This window comes from Limulus polyphemus, unplaced genomic scaffold, assembly GCF_000517525.1.
Source record: "Limulus polyphemus unplaced genomic scaffold, Limulus_polyphemus-2.1.2 Scaffold353, whole genome shotgun sequence".
NCBI classification, from domain to species: Eukaryota; Metazoa; Arthropoda; class Merostomata; order Xiphosura; family Limulidae; genus Limulus; species Limulus polyphemus.
Genome location: NW_013665963.1, coordinates 11,943 through 35,473, shown reverse-complemented (window position 1 = coordinate 35,473; position 23,531 = coordinate 11,943). Strand labels below are relative to the sequence as shown.

Here is a 23,531-nt window from a genome sequence, read left to right as displayed (position 1 = left end):
GTATTCACTTTTCAGGTGATTGCTTTGTGTACTACAATTACTATTATAAGTATTGTACAGATTTAAAAGCTTACCATTAAATTCTTTATACATATTCAAATAGAAGTAATGAAAGCAAACCATTGTACCAATTATTTTCTCTGATATATTTAAGTTACAGAATCTATAAAAGTATGATCATACAGTTTAAACTATTACTTTTTGACATTAGTGCTCAGTGATATCCATTACAGTTAAAACTTCACCTTCTATATCTTGATACAAGACTTCAAGAGCAATAAAAGTGTTACACCAGCTTTAGTCATTCTCAAGTACAAATAAGAATTTATTGAATAAAATAAAAGGTGGCAAAAATTTACTTGAAAAACCAACAGTTACAATTAGAATGGGGAAAAAATATCAGCATTTGGCAACCCTGCATTTTCACTCCAAGTTCTACAACTAAATTAGAAACTAAGAGAAGAGTTTCTTCTTATGTTTGGATTCTTAAAATCAAAATTTAATTATTACTTTACATAACTAAACTCATCAGTAGAGGATATTTAAAATATAGCAATTTCAAGTTACTGAAACAATTGTGACTGTAAGTTTCTAAATACATGGGTGAGCAAGTTATAGTTTATAAGTATTTTAATGCTGTTGATCATTATTTTTGTAAAAACTTGTCAAATCTTCTGAAATTGAAACAGTAGTGTCCAATGGTTAATTTGTATTGTAAAATTGAGATTAGAAAAAATGCAAGTTCAAGAAATCAATTTAATCCCAAAATACAATAATCTATAACATAAGTGATTTGGAGAGCTAGACCCTTCTTTTTCAGGGGCTGTTTACCCCTGTAAAAGAATGATCCACATTTTGGAAGTGCCTGTGTTATAGGGTATTGTATTATTGTAAAATTTAGATACTTTGCAATGGTTATTAGAGGTTATTAGCCTTTTAGATGTTAACATTTATCTGTATGAGACTTTCAAAGAATGAATCAAAACATTATGGTAAAATCTACATAATTTTAGTTTAGGTTTAGTTAGGCAAAAGACTTGCACTTAAATGTTCTAAAAATGAATCAAATACAAATGTTCTGAATGATGATTGTAACCAACTAAATGTATTGGCAAAATTTGTGAAGTCTAAAGGTTCTACACCGTAATTTTGTCAATCCAGAAAGTCCTGTAAGTTTCAAAGACAACTGTTAAATTTTGAAGTAATCTTTTGTTTAAATCATTTACTCATCAGTCTGTAGCCTTTGACTGACTGAGACAACAAGTTACTAGTTTATATTTTCAACTGTGTTACTGAATCGAGTCTGTAGAAATATCTAATAAAGCTTTTATCTTTCATTGTGCCAAAAAACATTGTTTCTTTGGAGGCAACTCTCATTTATGAAAGTGTTTGTGTTCAAATTCGATGACTAGGAACCCACTGTGATGATGACAAAACCTTGTTGAAACGTTGTACATTTGCTTTTATGTTAAACTTGTATTAAAGTTTTCTTCATTACCCATTCAAGCTGTCTCCAAGCATTAAAAGTGTTTGTATGTTAAATTATATCTGTTTGAAAACTACAGAAGAAGACATCACATAAGCTTGGTTAGGATTAGTGAGTATAGTGTATTATGTAAAAATTATTCTGATGGCTCAGATACTTATTTATTGAGTAATGTTTTTAGGTTTATCATATTGAAACAACAACATAAATAAATAAATTGGATAACTGATTACTTAATTATTACTAATAGCAATTGTGATATGTTTTAAATAAAAGCATGTATTATTTTATTCACATGTTATCAACGGGAGATTACTGCTACACATTTAAAAACAAAAACAATTATCTGGATATTAGCAATTTTCCAAGCATGAAATGTTCAGATTATCATTAAAAAATCCATTGAAACATAGAGAATGGTTTTTCCTGTTGTCTTTGTAGGTAGAATATCATGTGACTATATGGACATACAGGACTTTGTAAAATCACCAGTGTATAGATTTTCTAAATATTCAGTCTGTAGTTTTGATTTTATTGGTTAAATGTGCTTTGTATATCAAAAAACAGCTGCTTACCCTCCTTCATAGGCCATATTTTTAATCTAGGATCTCATATGCAAAATTGTTTTTCGACATAAAGACATCATCATTAAAGATGTATGAAGTGGTTTGTCAATTTACCATGAGAAGGCTGGAAACGCATATTGAAAATAAACAAACAAATTTAAGTAAACTGAATAGATCAAGCATATTAGAGTATGCTGTAGGTGACTGATGTGGTTGTCCATTCCAACTATTCTAAGATTCTAATTAAGATCAATGAAAGAGAGCTTCCTCATTCATAAGCGAAGTTGCTACTTAACCAAGTCAGTTCAGCAAATAATTTGAAAAATAAGTTGAAAAATAATTATATTTATATAATTATGTTTTTAGGTTTATAAAGTTATAATAAATATCTCTATTTTAAACCTTAGTAATAAAATGAGTACAATAAAAATGGAGACATTGCAACAATTTACTTTTTTTAGTAAGTTGATAGATACAGTGTACAAACTTTGTTTTTCTACAATTTATTCTTGTTTGTTTTTCAGTTGGCAGGAAACTATGTGAAAAACATTCGTCACTCAGAAATTACCTGTCAAGATGTGAAAGTTGCAATGTGTGCAGATAAGGTATGAGATGAAATTATTTAACAGATAAGATAAGAGATTAAATTAGTTAATAGAATTGTTCTGAAATTGTTTTTTTTTAGCTTCCAAATAGTACATGTTTTGACCTTGTAGTGTGTGTAGAATGTCATTCTAAGAGGACATCTGGCAAGCTGCACCAAAATCTTGACCGGCCTTAATATGGCCAGCAGAGAGGAGGAAGGTGGGAATTATAACAACTATAAGTAATATTAAAAATGCTTATTTGTATACATATGCTATTATATTATGACACATTTTATTATACTTACATTGAATACATATACATTCATCTATACTTGGCTTTACAACTTAATAAAGAGCTATAAAGCCTGCATGGACATATATAGATATAAATACTAGCCAATATCCATTGCATGTGCATACGTGTATAAAGCTCCTGTAGTTTCAAAATCCAGTCCATGCACAATTCCAGTATAGTTCAGTAGTCCCTCCAATTCTGTGTTTACAGACTCTCCATATAGCTGCAGGGTGTGAATATAGTAGCTATATACATTATACAAGCATATACATAATGTGGTATGTTGATCACCAAGCATCATAGTGATCATACATGCAGTACCAGCAATAGCCATCCAATCTGTATGAAGCCAATCCAAAGGTTGTCATTGTTTCCCAACAGAGCATCATACACCAATTACATATTTCATTAAACTAAACTGTTTCAAATGGGACACTTGCTATTGTACACATTTATGTCCATGATGGACATAAAAAAACTAGAGAAACAAGATTGTAAAAAATTATTAATTTAAAAATGGGAATAGGGATTGTAAAAAAAGTACAGAAACAAGATAGCTATTTTTAAGTGGAAATGCAGTTGCAAAAAAGTAAACAACCAACCTAAGGTTTGAGACACAACATAAATAAAAAATTGGGGAATTTAAAAACCTGCAAATAGGGATAGTGACCAAGGTAAGTATACGAGGCTGGAGATACTGTAGACGTTATTTACTCAGGCTACAAATTCCTGTTTTGACTCCACCTAATGTAGTTCTAATTAACAGTATCTCCAGCCTTGTATGCTTACCTTGGTTACTATCCCTATTTGCAGGTTTTTAAGTTCAAAATTTTTTATTTATCGTGTGTCTCAAACCTTAAGCTTGTTTGTTTATTTATTTTTTTTTGCAACTATATTTCACTCGAAGCTAGCTATCTTATTTCTGTATTTTTTATGACCCCTATTCCCATTTTTAAATCAATAATTTTTAATAATTTTGTATTATATAACTTGTAGAGCTAATGATGTTTAAAAATATAAAAAAATACTTGCAGGAACCCAAACATGATGGGTTTATTAGTAAAGCATAGACTTAGATGTAAGTTGATCCAAAATGAAAAACAAAACTCAAAGATTAAAATCAAAAATAAAATAATATATGCTTCTTATCCATAAAGTTCTGGACTTTTGTCGGAGAAGTTTGTTATTTGTGTTAACAAACATAGCAGTGTAAATACAAGTTGAACCCACTCTTTCAAAACAACCTATATCTTCATAGTGGTTAGATGTACTATGAAAAAGTGTTTATATAGTTGTTTTTTAAATTTTCTTTGAGTGGATGTAAACCTCTTCAATGACAGGAGATGTCATTGTTGTTAGTTTGTGTACTGCTGTATAGTATGTATGTACATAATGAACACATCCTTCTTTATTTAAATAAAGTGAAATTAGTTATTACTTACCATTCACTTAAGTGCCCAGAAAAGTCTTAAGAAAGATCAGATGATGTATTTTGACCAATAGAATTTTTAACTAACAGTGACCAATAATTTTAAATGTTTTTTTTTTATTGCTTGCTGTTGATTACATGGAAAAATATGTATGACAGCAATGTAGGCTAGCGTGTTTGGAATTAACAAGTTTTATGCTCATTACAAGTGGTTATATATTATTGATTATTTTTTTCAGTGGCCATAGTTTATTTCAGAAATGCATAATCAGTTTTTACCTCTAACATATTTATAGAGTAATGCATATTTATAAATATAGCAATAACTTAAAGTGGTAACTTGCAACATTGTTTTAGTGACAAATATCTGATATTGCATGCAGAACAGTAATGTTAGTTTGGTTTGAAGGTGGTTAGTATATATATAATAGGGTATGTCACTCTACACATGGTTAATAACTGTACTTATTACAATGTTTCAGGTGTTGATGGACATGTTTTATAAAGATGAAGATGTTTCCTTAAGCATGGAAGAGGAGCCTAGTAGAAGAACATCGTTAACACATGATGAAGTGATTAAAGACTTGATTCATGAGGAAAAACAATACATCCGTGACCTGAGCATGATCATCAAAGTTTTTAGAGATTCCCTTACTCCTATTGTCCATACAAAAAAAGTAAGAGTGGTATTTATTTTATTTACTTTAACATATACTTTTTAAAAGGTGGCTTACATTTCTACATATCATATCTATAGGAACTTTGCTTTATCTGTGAACTTGTGAACAGAAACATCTGAAACTTCTATTAATAGATGAATTTAATAAAGAATTTGAGAAAAAAGTTTGCCAATTTCTCTAACTTTCACTATCACTGTACTGATTTGCCACTTAGTAGAACCCCCATTTAGATTCAGGTTAGACCACTGTTTGATTCAGTAACAACATTATGGCATAAAGTACACATGGTTGTGGAAGATTTGTTGTTGTTCATTTGTGGGATTATGGTCTGCCACTGGTTCACAGAGGAATATGGTGGCAAACCTGATGTTCAAGTCTATCCCAAAGGTTAATAAGGGTAAGATGTGGTGTTTAAATGTATAAGAAAGGTAACTGAAGTCATATTTTCTCTTTAAAATATTTATTAGACAATACAACAACAGTGAAATATTTCATTATTCTTTTGGATGAACCGTTATTGAGTTGTTAGATAATTCATTATTGTGGGGTAACAAAGTTCAGATATCCTTTGAAGACTATTTGCCTTTCTAAAGGAACTAAATGACCCAACTGATGCTACAAGAAACTTTCTCAACACCATTATATTACATCCAACAGCTTGTACTGTCAGAGCATGAAAACAAGATCAAGTGGTTCATGTAGTTTTATTCTAGCATTTTGCCTCACTGTCCACACAGAAAAGGTTGAAACCTGATATGTAAGACTGTGTCACGTGCTTTCAGTCATCTATTGTGTATAGTTTGTATTCTAAACACCAATAAAGCTGTGCTTTCCTGTTTAAATGCAAGATAGTTTTTGAAACATTAATTCTGAGGTATACATGGAAATAGTTATATTTATGAAGAAATCAGTTATTATGGATATAATTTGTTGTGTCTGTTTCACATTTTTCAAGTCTTTTTTTTTGCCTCTTCATTTGTTCAGTCATTATTGGTTGGTAGCATCAGTTCTTCATACTAATAGACTTGTTTCATGATATTTGGTGTTAATGTTAGACTAATTACAGATGTTTTTGGATAGTTACTCAAAAAAGTGGTTTTTTATAATGATGCTCCAAGTATAGAAGTGCCCATGTCATGTCCGTATGAAAGTCGAAGAGATATTTCCACCCATTGTCTTTCAAGCTAACTGATACGGTTACATGAATATCTGCATTTATAAACTGATGCAATCACCTGACATAGTACACAATCAGTCTGTTTTTTCACATGTAAATTAAAGCTGTGTAGAATATGGGTGAGGTCCAAAAAATGGTCAGTGAGAGTAGATTGAAAGTATTTGTTGCTTCAAAATAAATTTAATTGTTAAATTGTTATTCTTCATACCAACTGTATTGTGTTTCAGGAACTGGACACTATTTTCAGCAACATCACTGAGATTTATGATGTCTCTGTCAATTTGCTTGGGTTATTTGAAGATGCTGTGGAGATGTCAGATGAAAGGAGGAGTCCTGCTATTGGTTCATGCTTTGAAGAAATGGCAGAGGTCAGTGAAATTGAAATTTTTGAAGAATTAAGATAAATTCTTTTAGAAGCTTTGTCCACCCTCTACCCAGAAACATAAACTTATGTTTTGATCTTACTGTATTAAAAGCTTAGACATCTATTTTATTATTATTAAATAATAAATATCTTGTCTTTCATTTTTGTGTTCACTTTTATTGTAAAAATATAATTTAACTGCCCACTCCCAGTGGGTCAATAGTAAGTTTAAAGACTTACCACTCTTAAAATCTGGGGTTTGATTCTCCATAGTAAACAGAGCACAAATTGTCCATGGTGTAGCTTTGCGTAAAAAAAAACCAAAAAACAACCTTACGTAGACCAAAATTAAAATTAGATTATTTCACACTGCAGGAGACAAAATATCTGGGTTCGTATCACAATTTGTGAATCAAACCTCAGTTGGGAATCACTTTCCTCATTGCTTAGCATAATGTGCAAATCATTCCTTTCTTTTGTATGTTGTCTTCGAGACCTCCAACAACACACTGAAAGTGCTTTAACGTTTCAGTTTTATATATCAAAGCTAAAGCTAATGTTCATTTCTTAGAAAATCCCAAAAATGGCACATACAGTATTTTCACACTTTGTCATGTGCATATTGCATACACATACACTTTGTAGTAGTCTGTTCATGATGTTTGGAATGCACCAGGTTGGTGTCCACAGCTTAGCCAACTAGACTAGAGCATGTACGTATAGTACTACACATTTAGCATTGATCTGGTTACGAACTCTCTCTCAATGTCCAAGGACTGACTATGTGACCATTTCTACTTGTATATAGTTTTAATACTATAACTTTTAAAACATTATATGTATCTTCACGAAAAAAAAGTCAATTGTATACAAAAATAAGTTTTTTCTGAAGTATTTTTACCAAAGATTTGTCCATGAATATATTGAGTCTTATTTTGACCAGTCCGAGTGTGAAATGATTTTCATGTTAAGATTCAAAATACTTTTCTTCATCCCAAAACTCTCAAATTTCATTTGCGTAATCTCTAAAACCTCCTAAATACACTTCAATGTTTTTTTTTCAGAAAAACTTCAAATTTTATCATTGTTTTCTCCATGCTAACTCTATACCAGAATGGTAACTTTGACTTACCTCGTAACCCAATCTCCAAAGAAAGTCGAACTAAATCTAAATTACATGTAACTAGAGTTGTTTATTCTAAGTAGCTTTAAACTCACAACAGTATACATTTATTTATACTTAAATTTTATTGTTTTCTCGCCCTTTGAACCATGTCTAACTACTACATTACATTATCAAATTATTCTTTATAAAGAATACACACGAAAAACAAGAAATAAAGTACTTACCTGGGCCTTCTTTTTAGTTGCTGTCGACTGACACTTAACCTTATCTTTTATACTAATGGTAATAGTGCTCTAAATAATTTTTATTTAATTAAATAATGTACCAAAGAGCATAGAATAAAAATATGCAAAAAACAGAGAATTTCCCATAACTATCACAATTTTTACTGATTATGTGACAAGAACCATTACAAATTAATCCATACTAGTTGATGTGTTTCTGGTGAGAATGAAACTTGTACTGAAAGAGAAATCAAAAGGGGGGGGGGGCTGGTTTTCTATTTGATGTATCTGTAACTACACAAAATTGAAGGCTATGAAAATTATGCTTTATCTGAGTGATGACAATATTATAATAAGTAATTGACGTTAAATTTCGTATTTCTTGGAGGGGTGATAAATAAATTAGAGAAGAGGGGATACGTAGAGAAAAAATGTCATTTCTCACACTAATGGAAATTCAGATCTTTTTTTAATATTTCCTTATAAAATTAAGAACTTAAAATGTATATACTATTTAAATATTGATTATTTACCCATATTTTATGTTATACTAATTAGTATAATGTGAACAAACAAAACATAGTTTAATTAAATTTTGATTGTAACTTACTAAAAACCTCTTCAGTAATGAGGTTTCACCAAAAATAAGAAATAAACTATATTAATTTGAAAAACAATTTGTGGTAAACTTGTTCAGTTGCAATATTGTCAAGTCACTCCTTCTCTGGTTAATCAGCTGTTGTTTTATTTTGTCACACCTGAGGTGTTCGTTTTTCTTGCAGTTTTGAAGTTTTGCTTTATATATCAGGAATTATTTTGTTCATGAAATGTCATGAATGGTACAATTAAATATTAGGGTTTGAAACTGAATAAATGTGTTATTAGAATAAAAAACATACCATTTACCTCTTTTTTTTTCATTAGTGAATGTTTTTTACAAAGAGTTAAGACTTTTAGTGTTGGATTTAGTTGCCATAATATGTTAAAATGATGAATGTTAAAAAAAATTCAAAGCAATATTTGATAATTGTCAATCAAATTAAATATTGATTAACAGTTTCTGTTCCACCAAACTATTTTGTCCCCTGTATTGATTTATAGTAAATACTACCTTCATGGATCATTGTTTTGAACCATGATTAGTATTTTGTTTCCCATATTTATTAAGAATATTTTATTCTTCACATAATTATCTTGTATAGAAAAGTTTCACTTGTAACAGGTATAACAACTTTATACACAAAATAACCTTGAACTCTATAAAGAAAAAAAATAATTTTTATGCTTGATATTTTGTAGTGATTACTTGTTAGAGCCTTATGACAGAAGTGACTATAAATCTTATACCAAGAGGTTGTGAAAATTAACTTATCTGAAGCTTTGACAAAGCTAACACAGGAATATAAATGTAAAAAAGTATAAAATGTTTTAGAGTTCAGTTTGTTATATTTATTTCCTACACACAATACCATTCAGTGTACTATATAACATATAAATACAATGAGATATTTTAAAAGTATTTTCAGTTTATTTTTGGCTAACTATATCTCACAAGCGTATTAACTTAGAATGAATACATCAAAGTTAATACCAGAGTGGTAAATGTTTATTCGATATTTGAGAAATTGACCTATTATTTTTTTACATTGATTTTTAAATTTAGATGTGAATACGTCTATAAACAAACTATATACTAAAACCAGCCTTTCATTATTATCATTCTGCAGCAGTGTTCATAATTTTTTCTTAGTTTTAGGTTTGAGCATGTAAAATTCACAAAAATATCTTCCTGTTAGAGAAAGTTTAATAGTGTTTTATATCTGTTACTTTATATTTGTTTTGAAAAAGGTAATAACTACATTAATAGTTTTATGTTATTTAAAAATTGATTATTTTAGGATGCAGAATTTGATGCTTATGAGAAATATGCAAGAGAAATTTGGTCATCTCGAAGTAAAGAAACATTAATGTCTCTTCTACAGTGTCCTGATGTTGTTCCTTGCTTACATGTAAGTAGTAATGCCAGTTTTGGTATATAGTGCATTGTGTGTATTTCAGTGTTATAAATGAAGAAATGTTAAACCACATGTCTATAACAAAAACTTTTGTTTTATTATTTCATGCAACATTTCAGACAGAACACTTCATCAGACAGTATAAACTGTTTTACAATGATTTTTGTCTAAGCCTTATCTCCATGTAACATGGTTTATACTGCTGATGAAGTGTTCTTTCCGAAATGTTGAAAGTAATAATAAAAAAAGTTTTTGTTATAGACGTGTATGTTAACATTTTTTCATTATTTTTATACATCTTTTCTACTCAATGCTGTAAATAAATACACACGTATCCAAGTCAGGAGTAATATTAGTTAGTTATATGTATTTATTGGAGTATATTGATCAGTGAAAATTCATAAAAAAAGGCTTATCTAATTCACAAAAATAAAATGTTTCATTAATAACACAATAAAAATATTTTCCCAAATTAGTTATTAGCCAAATACCACTGTATTATCCATTGTGTGTAAGGGGTATAGATGTGTGCTGATACTCAATAGAACTAATATATTAACATTTAAATCTAGGGCATACTTTCACAAAAAATATTATGATGCAGTAATAAATAAAAAGAAAAAATAGGTTTACTTAAGGAAATTTTTGAGCAACTGCTGTTCATCAGGTTCAACAAATTCTAACAGTTTAACAACAGGTAAATTTCAAAGAATACATGGACAAATGACATGACATCAAACAGACTATTTAACAAAGTGTGAGGTAAAACAAATTTTTGAAACATTAATGGTTCACCACATTAATGGGTTATGAGTTCATACAAACACAGTTGATTGGTCTAAGAACATTTAAATGCAGTGTTCTTATATATATACAAATAAGTCATGAAAATCATTTTTTTTATGTATTAAGAAAGTGAATAATGCTTAGTAATCTAATGAAAATATATAAAACATGCGAAGCTTATTCATAAATTCAATTAAATTGTATACTTAGAACATGAAAGTGAAAAAGGGAAATTCTTTAAACCCAGAGAAATGATTGGATCACAGAAAGGAAAGTTTCAACTTTCATCAATTTTAAAGGGTTGTTTAGTTTCCAGCCTGAGATTAACTTTTTCAATCCTTTCCTTTTTTTATTCTTTTGAATGGGTGCAAATACTGACAGTTAAGGAGTGTCCATTAGTGCTAGTGTCCTGGTTTGTATTTTGTGTTTAGTTTGACTGAAATTCTGCTCGCTTATAATATACATACAGTAGATATGCAAGAAATTTCATGGTGTAAGTAACACGTTTATGTACAACCAGTTTTAGAGATTCTTGTATTAATTGAATTGAAAGTTACACAACTCATATTGTTCACAGCTTTTACAATGGTTTTTCCATGTTGGTTTCTTCCTCTGTTTCTAATTTGGATTGTATTAAGATAAGTTTTACATTGCATTAATGTTTGCTATAGAATGCCTGTCTAGGCCTGGGCGACCTGGCAGTATCCCAGCCCACACACAATCATGAACTCTTCCAAAAACGCTCCGTATTCATGGCGTGTTAGATCCCACTTTTGTCCCCATTTTCTTGTAATAATAATTCATGATCGGTAAGCATCGGTAGAATTATCGATGTACTGCTGTCTATGATGATGATGATGCTATAGAATGGAGGTATAGTAAGAAAAGTAACGTAGCATGGTTTTTAAGAAGAATACGAAATGTTTTGAAAAATATGTAATGTATACAAATATTAAGGAGATGGAAGCTCATTAGTAAAGTCATGTGAAACATGGCCATTGTTTGTCTGATCTGGAAGCCATATTTATGGGAAGTGCAAATAGAACCTATTAGTCTTTGAATACAAAACTTTTAGGGCAACCATTACTATCGTAGTAATTAGACATGTAATCTGCTGCAGTTTTCTGGGTAGTGTCATTAGAAATAGTCTTCTGAAACTGATATTTAAGAATTACATTTTTTGTTTTCACGATAAAAACAAAGTTGTAATGTAACAAAATTATTGGTTGTCATTTGTTTAATATTAGACTGAAGTGTTTTTTTGTTTTTGCTTTTTAAGAGGTTCCGATTTAACTTGCAAACAAAACTTCATACGAAGATACTACAACCTGAGCTCTTTCAAAGGTGGAACTTTCTTCTGCAGGGGCAAACTGAAGAATAAAGGTTAACCTTTTGAAAGTGCTCAGGCAATACTTTAAATAATATCAGACTTCAATCAAAAGGCCACCATATCTTCATAATGGTCACTCACAAGGATCATATGTTAACATTAAAAACATTTTCTTAACAAATGTGAAATACAACACCCAATAGTAAATAGATTCTTAAAATTTGACTAATATATTTTAGATTTTAAGTTTAATGGTCTTTACTATTTCAAAACTATAGGTTGCTATGGGAAACAGAGCAGACATTAGTTTTCTGATGGAGACCAACCCTTACTGAATGTACGAGATTCACAGATAATATCCTTGGTATTACACCAAGTGATGCTGAGCTTGTACAAGATATCACATTTCTACTAAATGTTCATCCAGAAATGTTTTCAGTAGCAACATTTCATTCCTCAACATCACCATAACAACTTCACATACTTGACTTTCAGTCTAATATGAAGTTTTGTTTCATGATGTTAGAAAAACACGTAGGCTCAAAAAATCAATTTAAAACAAAGGTACAATACCCTATAAAGGTAATATTTTCCCATATACAGAGAGATAAGATATAGTAGGATTATGTGGATTATTTGTTTGCTGTACTTTTAACAGCATACAAAAATAAGGGGTTTTAGAATGCTGATTAATTAAATCAGCAGTTAGGAAAAAAAAATCATTATGGTCAATTACATTTTTAATAATTAATTTTAAATAATGATATTTTTAAGTTAAATGCAGTATAACAAGGAAATGGAAATTTTAAATTGTTACTACTAGAACACACATTATTTGTTTTGTAAGAGTGTAAAACTGAGGTCTTATAATTTATATAAACTTGTTTAGTTATAATCATGTAAGTTTGTAATGTTCTGTAATAGTATTTACAATCTTAACTGTGGAGTAGCTGGTTTATTTGGTATTGTGTTGTTGCTAAAGTAAGACCTGTGTGAAGTTTGAATGAGGTTTTAATTTTCATTGTTCAGTGAGAAACATCTAATTTTTTGTAATAGTATTTACAATCTTAACTGTGGAGTAGCTGGGTTATTTGATATTGTGCTGTTGCTGAAGTAACACCTGATGTTAATTCAATTTAGGTTTTTGGATAACTTTAATATTGCTCTACTGTGGTAATTTTGTCAAAAGTGTTATGGCAACATGGTGCTAGGTCTTATGGTAATATTTTCTGTAGAGAAACTGGTAAAAATAATTCCCTTAATATGCAGTGATTGTTGTTTTGGGTTAAACTAAGGTGTGTGTAACTGTTGATTATTTTTTTGTATCTAATTACTCATCTTGGCAGTTTTGTCTGAGGTTGAGTGTTCAGGAGTAAAGTGAGATTCATATAAAGTATTTTGTGCTAGATATTAAACTTCATAATTTAATATTTGGAATTTATGATACTTTGTGTATTAGTGTTTCAAAAAATGAAGTTACTTTTGTAAATTGTAAAAGTAATTTTTTTTATTTTTGCTTCCTCATGCAGACTGCAGGACATGGATTTATCTTGGCTGTAAAGTATGTTCTGCCACAGCTACTCTTTGGTCCAATACTTCATTGTTTCCACTACTTTGACTCAATCAAGGTAATTCTGGTAACATCTGCCCCTTGATGAAAAGAATAGATATAAACTAATATTAATTACAGGGGTGTAAAATGTGTTTGATATACTAGTCAGTCTATTAGGCATGAGAAATATACTAATCCAACTTTATTTTTCATGATAATGAATACATTATTACATTTATTCAACTATATACATACATAGTATTTCCATTGTAATGACTTCTTTCATGGTATTACAAAACTAAAAAATAATACAGCTTAGGTGAAGCACATGTTATATCGTCTTCGGGCAGGTTAACCATTGTACATGCATAACAAAGTCAAAACAACCATGTGGCAGTTTGACATAGGAAAAACCAAGGAGCTCAGAGTGGGCAGTCGGAATCATTTTCCCCAGTGGTGACTTGTCGATGAGGCACTGCCTCAAGTAGAATTTTCATGCCCAAGTCTCTAAGCACTTAAAAGTTTTTTTTGGTCATTAAATATGTTTTGTTGAAATTATGTATGCGAGTGTAATTAAAACATAAATTACTTAAACTTCATTCAAACATGACTTAATGTATCTGCATAAGGAAACAGTAGTGTGTCCAAACAAAGAAAACTGATCATGTCAAAACAATCCACTGCCATGTCAACAGTAAAGTTGGTTTGGCAAGCTATTGACTGTCCGGGGAAGTGAGAAACAGGCTCTGTAGAGACAAGAAGCTGTGGGATGTTGTGTACATTGATTTTAGATGGTTGAAAATGTAGCCATGTACAGTATGCTTCACTTGTCAAAAAGGTCACCAGCTACCTCTGACTTTGCCCAAATACAGCTGTTTTATATCATATCAATAAAACTTTACATTAAAAAATAACTATTCTAATCCAAGCAAAACATGATCACATAGCTTAGAAAGTGTTATAAATATGCTTTTAACTTACAAGTTGAAAAGGGAGTCACACGTGTTTGTAATCAGGCTTACGATGGTTTAGCCTGTTGTTGATAAATAGGCTACTTATTTTAAAAGCACTTCAGTGACAGTAGATATTTAACAATTTAAAAAAGTAAAGGTTAGAATTTGTTGTAAGTTTGCTAATTAAATTTAAGAGTTGAATTTTACATTTCGTGCAAGTGGAACCAGGCTAAGTTTGTATTGAATTCATGGTAGCTCAAACTCAAAATTTGGTAGTCCTAGGTGTTGAGCTAGTAGATTACTAATGCCCCTGAATTAGTAGTAAATCATATATAGACTTGGCTCTAAAGGTATTTATACATCTTTATTTAGGGATACACAGTTTAAAATTGTTCTTTTATGTTCAGTACTCAGACTCAGTGTGTATTTACATTAAAATATACCTGGAAAAAGCTGTATTGAGTAACCAGAATATGTATATTGTTGTAATATATATCGATGTCTGCCTTTAAAGAAATAACAAGCTTACCATCATTGTTATGATAGGAAATATTCCTTTGTTTATTCATTTTTAGAATGTTGTAATGAAAGTTAGACTATGCATGTATTTCTATTTGTAATGTAAGAACGCTAGGTCAATATCATGAGCATAATATATTTCAGTCTGTTTATTAATTGCTCATGTTGTTGTAGAATTTAAAAGTTTTTCTACTCTGTCATTAAGAACTTTTAGTAGTAAAGAATGTACAGAATTATTAAATTGCAAAATATTTATTAGCTTAGGTTACCCTGGCATAAACTAAGATTTTATTTAAAAAAACTTGTAAAGTTTGAGTCTCTACTTGATACAACCTTAAAAGACCTAAGGCTCTGGATGGTGTTAAAGGGGTTGAAGTTGTGAAACCCCCAAAAGATTTTGAGTTTAAAATAATTTGTATTAGGGAAAAAAATGTAGTTATAATATTCATTTCCATGTTATATTGATTATAGCCATTGTCAGAGATAACTATTTACTACTTGTATAATATACTTTTATACATTTGTACAATGACAGAGCAAGTTCTTGCAGGCAATATTTTTATATATTGAGAGGCAACTGTTGTTTCTCCTATAGTTCATTAAAAGTTACTTCTTAGTGTAATTCCAAAAGTTATAAACTAATAAAACATCTGTCAATTACCACTTAGCATTCCATCCCGAGTGAATCTTACATGAAGTACAATGAACATGACTTTTACTTTTCTAAACTGTATGGAGCATCTTCACTTGCTACTATCATGTTTCTGTCTTAGAAGAATAATGGTATACAGGTAAACCACCCCCACATAACAATATATTTGAATAATAATACACAGGTAAACCACCCCTCACATAAAAAGATGTTTGAAGATTTGACTGGATGGAATTCTAGAGTAAATGAAGAATAGAAGAAATAAACAAGTTTCAATAAAATCAAGTACTGTTTATTTTACACATAGCAAGTTGAAATTGAAAAGTTAAAGAAAATAAAACTGATAAAGTGAATGCAAATAAAACAAATAACTCTGAAAGAAAAAGTGAGTCCGATGTATAACAATATACAGTCAGCACATAAATAAAAAAAAAGCCTGCCTGAAAGCACAGCTCTTTACAGTGGGTCAAAGAGAAAATTAATATCCCATAATTGCTCTTACAGTCGTGCACCTTGTCTCTTTGTAGCTGACCAATAAAAAAAAATTAATCACTAAAGTGTGGACATATTTCTTCTCCACTTGACAACCTCACACAAAAGGTGGTGTTAGGTACAATACAACTATCTCATGAAACAATAGATATTATCCTTAGCCAATTCATGCCATGATAAGGAACATTTATGATTCAGTTAGCATATGATCTAATTAGAATTTTTAAAATCTAAACTAGAACTCTAGAAAAACTTGTAAAATTGTATTCACTATATTAAATATATGTTGTAGGAAAGTGTGTATGCATGGTATCTGTATAACACAATACTAAATTGACATTTGGTTCAACAGCGTTAAAAGGGTTCTACATATTTGTACAAACTAGATTATGCAGTAAAGCTGCTGCTGTTTATTACATTTCAGGAAAATTAATTGAGTGAGAGGGCAGGAAGAGTCTTAACTTGACAAAGAAAGTCCATATAGAGCACAAGAAACATAATTGTTTTTTTTTTTTTTAAAGTCATATGAGGGACAATGATAAAGCATCTGGGAAAGTAATATCTACTCATTTGTATAATATTTTAGCAAGCTTCATGATTTTAGAAAACAGAAACATAGTATAAACCATGTAACTCTATGAACATATGTTTAACAGAAATTTGTATATAAATGTAATTTTTTTTTTTTTAACAGGTTCTGAAGAAGTTAACTCCTTTAGATGAAGACAGAGAAAGTCTTCAACAAGCTGAGGGTTTGTTGCAGCCTCTTAAAGTGGAACTAGAGAGAATATTTGGCAGTACATTACCTAAAAAGAAAGCAGGGTATTAATGATACTGAAGAATTTGTTTCCAAGAATGTAAAAAGAACAGAATAAAATAAGTATTTTTAGAAATACCTAAAAACCTCGAAATAGCATTTTAAAACATATTATAATGTAAAAGAATAACATTAAAAAAATGTGATAATGTTAGGTGTGTAACTAAGATACATCAGGTAAAACTGCCCCCCCCCATGCACATACAATTTTGTGTTGGCGTGTAAAAACATTTTTTGTAGCATAGTTGTAATGGGCAAGATAGGAAAGCTGCAATACTTTCTGAGCATTATTATACCATTCAACCTGATAAAATGTACTCATAAAACCATTTTTCTTGAGAAAAAGACTTTTTTGAAAATTTTTTATTTTTGTTAACAATGGTCTCTCAGTATAATGAATTTGTTGAAGTAAATGAAAGTAAAATAGGGAAAAACTACCTATATGAGAAAATGTAGCATTTTTAACCCTTTCACTGCATAATTATATTCATGGTCAGTCCCCAATCAATGCCATTTCTCCATTAAAAGACATCATAACTAAGCGAACAGAAGATTGGTTGTCATTGACAGCAGAAACTGATTTTTCTCCACAGCCATCAAAATATTTTTCCTTTTACAGTGGAAGCAGCAACTCTCCATGAGTTTGAATCGACTGCTAGACATCGGGTGTGCTGACATCCGGGAGCATGAGCAGGAAACACCAGTATAAACACTCCCTCAGCTTGAGCCCCAGCCTAAAGACGACATGAGGCACCCACTTACAGGGATATCAGCTGATTGTCATATCTTCTCTTTGTTTTTACCATAATTCAGGTAAATTATTGACACTATAACATCAAGATATGCAATGTATGTGTGTCTTATATATCAGAATACATAATACAGCAAAATATACTACTATAGCCCCTTTCTACAGTGAAAATGTTAGTGCTTCTGGCTTTCCTTTTCAGGTGAATTTTGGACAAACTTTTGGAACATCATCAACTTTTCTGATCTGGACAGTTGTTGTCCATTTCACCTTCATTTACTTCATCGTGAATACACTGCCTGAACCTCATTATATAAGAATGATGAATTTGTACTTATTATTGATCCTTTTTGTTTTTACCAGTCTTTCAGTTTAAAATAGTATTAGGTGGTTACCATAGTCATCCATGTTGAAAACTAGATATTCATGACTAGTTACTCTGTTACTGTTAGATTATTTTATTCTAATTTTAAACAAATGTTATAGCTTAATTAAAGCTCTTCCCCTTTTAGGGAATCCTTCTTCCGAATAAATGGTAGGATGAGCCGTCAGGCTGCTCTTCAGAAGATGAATGAACTTCAGAAAAGTATAGATGGTTGGGAGGGAAAAGATATTGGTCAGTGTTGCAACGAATTTATTATGGGTAAGCACAAAAATGTTTTTTTACTGGTTTTCTAAAGAGTTATGTCAGGCCAGTATTTTTCATCTTAATGAAATAATATTTATCCAGTAGTGTAGCAGTGTGTCATTCCAAAACTTGAACTAATGATTAGGAAATTGATAAAGGGAGAACAAGTGAAAATGAAGAGATCTAGTGTGACTTCTAGGTAGTCAATCGCAGCTATGGTACATGTTTAATTCTAATAGTTGTTTTTATCTTGAAAAGTTAAATAGAACTAAGCAAATATTTATTTTTGTTAACTTTAATGTTTTAGCAAATTTTATATAAGAAAATGGTTTGCCATGTTACCAGTAGAAACAGCACATACATTTGTTACTTTTATGTCCATTGGCTATTAAAATGAAAACATACTAAAAATACATTAAACTGAAAATCTGGTTCATTTGTCTCTGAATATTTTGTTAAGTCCATGAACTGTATAGGTTGTCTAATTGCCAAAAAAATTTCATATATACCATAAAAAATTACAGTGATGTAATTTTGTGTACATTTACCATGAAGTTTAATATGAACTGTTTCATTCACTTCTATCAAATGCAACAAAAAGCGTGTGGATCGGAAACTTTTGAATCTTTTAATGATCCAGACACCAGATTACTAACTAAAGAATGTTTTGAATGAAGAATGTATTTCCTGAACAGGACAGGGCACAAGATAATGGTTGTTCATCAGTAAAAAAAACTGAATATGCTGTCTGCTATTAAGTATTATTATGTAAACACAATAGTGCTGGCGTATTTAGTGTTAATGCTTAATTGATGAACACTAACTGTTCTTTGATAACTTACTATAAATGTGTAATTTAAATTATGAAATAAGATCAAAATGTTAAGAAATCTAATTTTTCAACTTGCAAGAGGTTAAGATGTTATAGATAATTAGGAACCTATCTTTTTATTGTGATGAACTAGTCTGTATTATTAGTGTTATGTTCTGTATAATTCATACACAGTCATGACTTATTGGAAACTGAATGCCCATTTGCAATGATAAAAATTCGAAATTATAATGTAGCTACTATTCTAAAACCTTTTGTTTTCCTTAAAATAGAGACTGCACTCACCAAATTAAACCCTTCCATTGTTATTCTTGCTTGCCTAACAAAAGTAATTATCAGCTCTTGTCTTTAAAGAAAAGTGAAGTTCAGATTTTCTACATATTACTACTAGCTATATATAAAGGACAATGTTAGATAATGTTCCCAGTTCTTTCTTTTCTTATTAAATACCTAATCATCTCATTAGATGCTAATTGCATACCCCGCCTTATGGGAGTTAGTAATTAACTCGTTTAACTGATCAAGTACTTGTGTTTTTAAAATTCAAATCCAAAAGTCTATAAAACAGTGGAAATGTGCCCTATTTCAGGGTGTTTTTATCTTCCTTCTCAGATAAAAATTGTAAAACAAAATAGCCCATGTATGTTGTCAGGCAGGTTATTTTTTGTAGCCATACGTAACAATTGAAGATATGGTAAAATATTATGGCAAATGGGCCAGCCAAAAGTCTATAAAAAGTGGAAATATGTCCTATTTCAAGGCTTTTTTCTACCACTCTTCTAGAACAAAAATCCTAAAACAAAATAGCCCATGTACACCGTCAAACAGTTTCCAGTTGCCACACCAAAAATTATGATAATCAAGCTTGCCAACTATGGGTAATGGATGGTAACATACACACACACACATAATGAATCATCTTTACAGTAAGATATATGATGTTTTGAGTTGTTCTTTACTCACCATAGTGAAGCTATATTTATATAGGATTGGAAGGGTATATAGCACTGTTTTAATCTTCAAAATTATTCAACACACAAGCTGTTTAACATACTATAAATAAATATGAAATCTATCATATCATTTGACATTCCACTTGTCACTGAGTTCTGTGGGTTTTGGGGAATTTCATCCCTCTTCAGTTACTCTGATGCTTTATGTTGTTCACAACTCACTCAAATTAAATGGTTTATTTGTACATGTTGTATAAACAGTTTGTGACACTGAGACATGAAAAGCAACTTGTATTCCAAGAGTAGTTAATGTGCCAGACTATGGAGCTGAAGACCTGTGGTTCTTTACCCAATCCCTCCCCATCTTGAGTTGGTGGTGGGAGGTGTTGACTAGTTGCTTTCCATATAGATAGCCATCATGTAACTCTGCAAGAAATTCAGCAAAAGTATTTGGGGACTTCACATTTCTTTAGCATAAGATCTCAATTACTTTGAGAGAATTTGTATTTTAATGCTCACCACAAAACCTCCAGGTGAAATAACAGTTTTGTCAAGCACATTATGTAAGATGAATAGACCTTATTTGAGAGAATTTGTATTCAAATGCTTGCCAAACAAACTTCCAAGTGAAATTATGGAAGATGCTTATACTTCTAATGTAGAGTTTTTAACTGTTTTCTTACCTTGCTTTCACTATGTATAGCTTGTGTCAGCTCGTGACAGTTCTACGTAAATAAAGTTTAAGATCATTTCTGATTTGCTGTTTACCTACCAAATGAACTGACAATAAATAAAAGTTATAGCTTTTTTTTATGGAATGAGTGATCATTAATGTTCTACGGCAAGATTCTGCATTTATTAAAATAGGTTAATATACTATAGAATAATAAATGATAAACTTGCAGTATTACATCAGATCATAATAGCCCCCATTGTACTTCAGTTGGTTGACAGTGTTTCACAACCATACATTTTTAAGTTAATTTTATAAAATACAACTTTCTTTGTTGTTATTGTTGTTTTAATGTATTTGTTTTAATGTATTAATGTTGTTTTAATTTTATAAAATACAACTTTCTTTGTTGGTATTGTTGTTTTAATGTGTAAATGTAATCCTTAATCTGGTACTTATAACTATTTTGTAGAATAGTATTTATATGATTATATAATAATTTATTCAGAGTTTTTGTAATAAAGCTTTTAGGTTTTTTTACATCAATTTTTTTATTAGAATTTAATAATACATTAGTTACCTTACAACCTGCACTCCAGATTCATCATCCCTACCAGCAAGACTATAACAATGTACAGGTGTGAGAATATATCACTAATAGTAAAACATACCTTTGCTATTTGAAACTCATTTTGCACAAATCTGTGATAACAGAACTTATAAATTAGGGAACCAATTCATTATAAGGAAGGCTAAAAGTAATTTTTATTGAATTTTGAATCTCTAACTTATAAGTTTTACATTTTACTAATGATTCATGGTAAGATTTTTTGCTGTAAAATTTTATTGTTATTGCTTTATGTGATTAGATTTTTAGCTGTGGCATAGTGGCTCATAGAATGCTTCTGAGTTGGGTTTTTTTCAAGTAAAAACTTTTAGCTTATAGCTCCATTTCTTGACTGATTTAAGGCTATTGAGGATTCCCTCATGTTAATCTTACCACCTCGCCTTCGTGGTTAATGTTTGTAGATGTACTGCCCCTCCTTCTACCTCCCAATAGCTCCCCCACATCTCCCTGCAAAACTATGTCGTGTATCAATAATCACAGTCTCTGGTAACTGTGGAAAAATTATTAAGTATCGTTATTTTTATTCTTATGTCTTGTTGTTAGTAATATTAATACTTTATCATAACATTATTGATTTTATACTAAATATGTGTTTAAAATAGGTTTTCTTCATTCTTAAGTATGTTTTTATTATGTCTTGGGGCCAAAATTTTTCCAGTAGGAACATATTTCCAATTATATAATGGTAGTCTATGGGAAACGGGTGTTGCTCTATGGAATTTCTCAATCTGGATAACTTTTGAAGAATGCATCTATTCCATATATTAAGGGATGGGTGTAAAGTAAGATGCAAAGTTTTTATCATATTACATTTGCTGCCTATTACATTAAACTAAGTCATAAATAATTAATAAAATAATATATTGTGGTGTATCTTATATCAAAATAAATGGAAATGTTTGATGGTAATCAAAAATTAATTATTTTATACCTTGGTTGTTAGAAAATTTATGTTTTTGCTAAACATAGTTTATACTTGTATGAGAGAGAGAGAGGTAAATAATGTACACGTGCATGGTTAGAAAAATAAAAGAAATAACAGTTTCAAAATTTAATTTGTTGAAAATAGAATGTCGATGCATTTGTGAAATCAGTATTAGAATTATAAAAAATGTGTAATGAGGTTTAGTTTTTGTAAAGGGAGTGACTTCTTCCTTAGGTCAGCTAAAATTGGTATATAACACCACACATACGTATCGAGCCATGTATTTTGTAAAGTTTCTCAGTGTTGAAAACCCAGTATAATAGCACTTAATTTTCTATACAGTGTTATGGACTTGTTCCTAGCTTTAAAGATTAGTTTTATCATCATGGTTGATTTGTTAGAATTGTGATCATTTGATTTTTTTTTTTATCTGTGTACAATATAAAATAAACTTATTTCTTGTTAAAATATAGTTAGAACTTGTTATGTTTCCATTATCATCTTGTGATAAGTACTAACTATATTATTTGTTATAGAATTTTCCTGAATTATCTTTTTGTGCAACAAATTTGATCTGCAGTTTCTATTAAATACATTGTTTCTTTCATAAGAATGGATCCCTTGTAATTTTGATTTGTTATTTTTTCTTTAGAGGGTGTGCTTGGGAAAGTGGGCTCAGGGAAAAGGTTGACTGAGCGTCATGTGTTCCTTTTTGATGGTTTAATGGTTTTATGTAAGCCTAATAACAAACGAACTAGTGTGACAGGGCCTGTTGGAGAGTTCCGTCTTAAAGAACGTTATTTGCTTAGAAAAATAGAAGTAATAGACAGAGAAGACACAGATGGTAAGAATTTTAAATGTATTCTTTCAAAACCAGAAAAAATTTGCTGTGCAATTTTGTTTTATCCTAGATCTTGTGTGAGAATCAGAAAATATTATTATCTGATTTGTAAGTAACCTTTATAATAATTTTAATTCACTTACTTAATCTGGTTCACACCATAACAGTTGTTGTTCATGAAAATAATGATATATATATATATATATATATATATATATATATGTATGCATAGACCACTACTTCTATTGTTGTG

General features: G+C 30.2%; 1 protein-coding gene across 2 annotated transcripts in view; it reads left to right on the top strand.

Annotated features, from left to right (window-relative positions):
• Positions 1 to 23,531, top strand: part of LOC106457622 (son of sevenless homolog 2-like) — a 70,863-nt gene that overhangs the window by 36,472 nt on the left and 10,860 nt on the right. Inside the window, exons 5-12 of one of the 2 annotated variants that reach the window (XM_022383617.1) lie at positions 2,577 to 2,657; positions 4,846 to 5,046; positions 6,448 to 6,588; positions 9,833 to 9,943; positions 13,595 to 13,693; positions 16,928 to 17,055; positions 18,311 to 18,441; positions 23,090 to 23,281. In XM_022383617.1, the coding sequence (XP_022239325.1) occupies positions 2,577 to 2,657; positions 4,846 to 5,046; positions 6,448 to 6,588; positions 9,833 to 9,943; positions 13,595 to 13,693; positions 16,928 to 17,055; positions 18,311 to 18,441; positions 23,090 to 23,281 (1,084 nt within the window). The remainder of the gene's footprint in view (positions 1 to 2,576; positions 2,658 to 4,845; positions 5,047 to 6,447; positions 6,589 to 9,832; positions 9,944 to 13,594; positions 13,694 to 16,927; positions 17,056 to 18,310; positions 18,442 to 23,089; positions 23,282 to 23,531) is intronic. The other variant, XM_013917058.2, reaches the window with a different exon arrangement.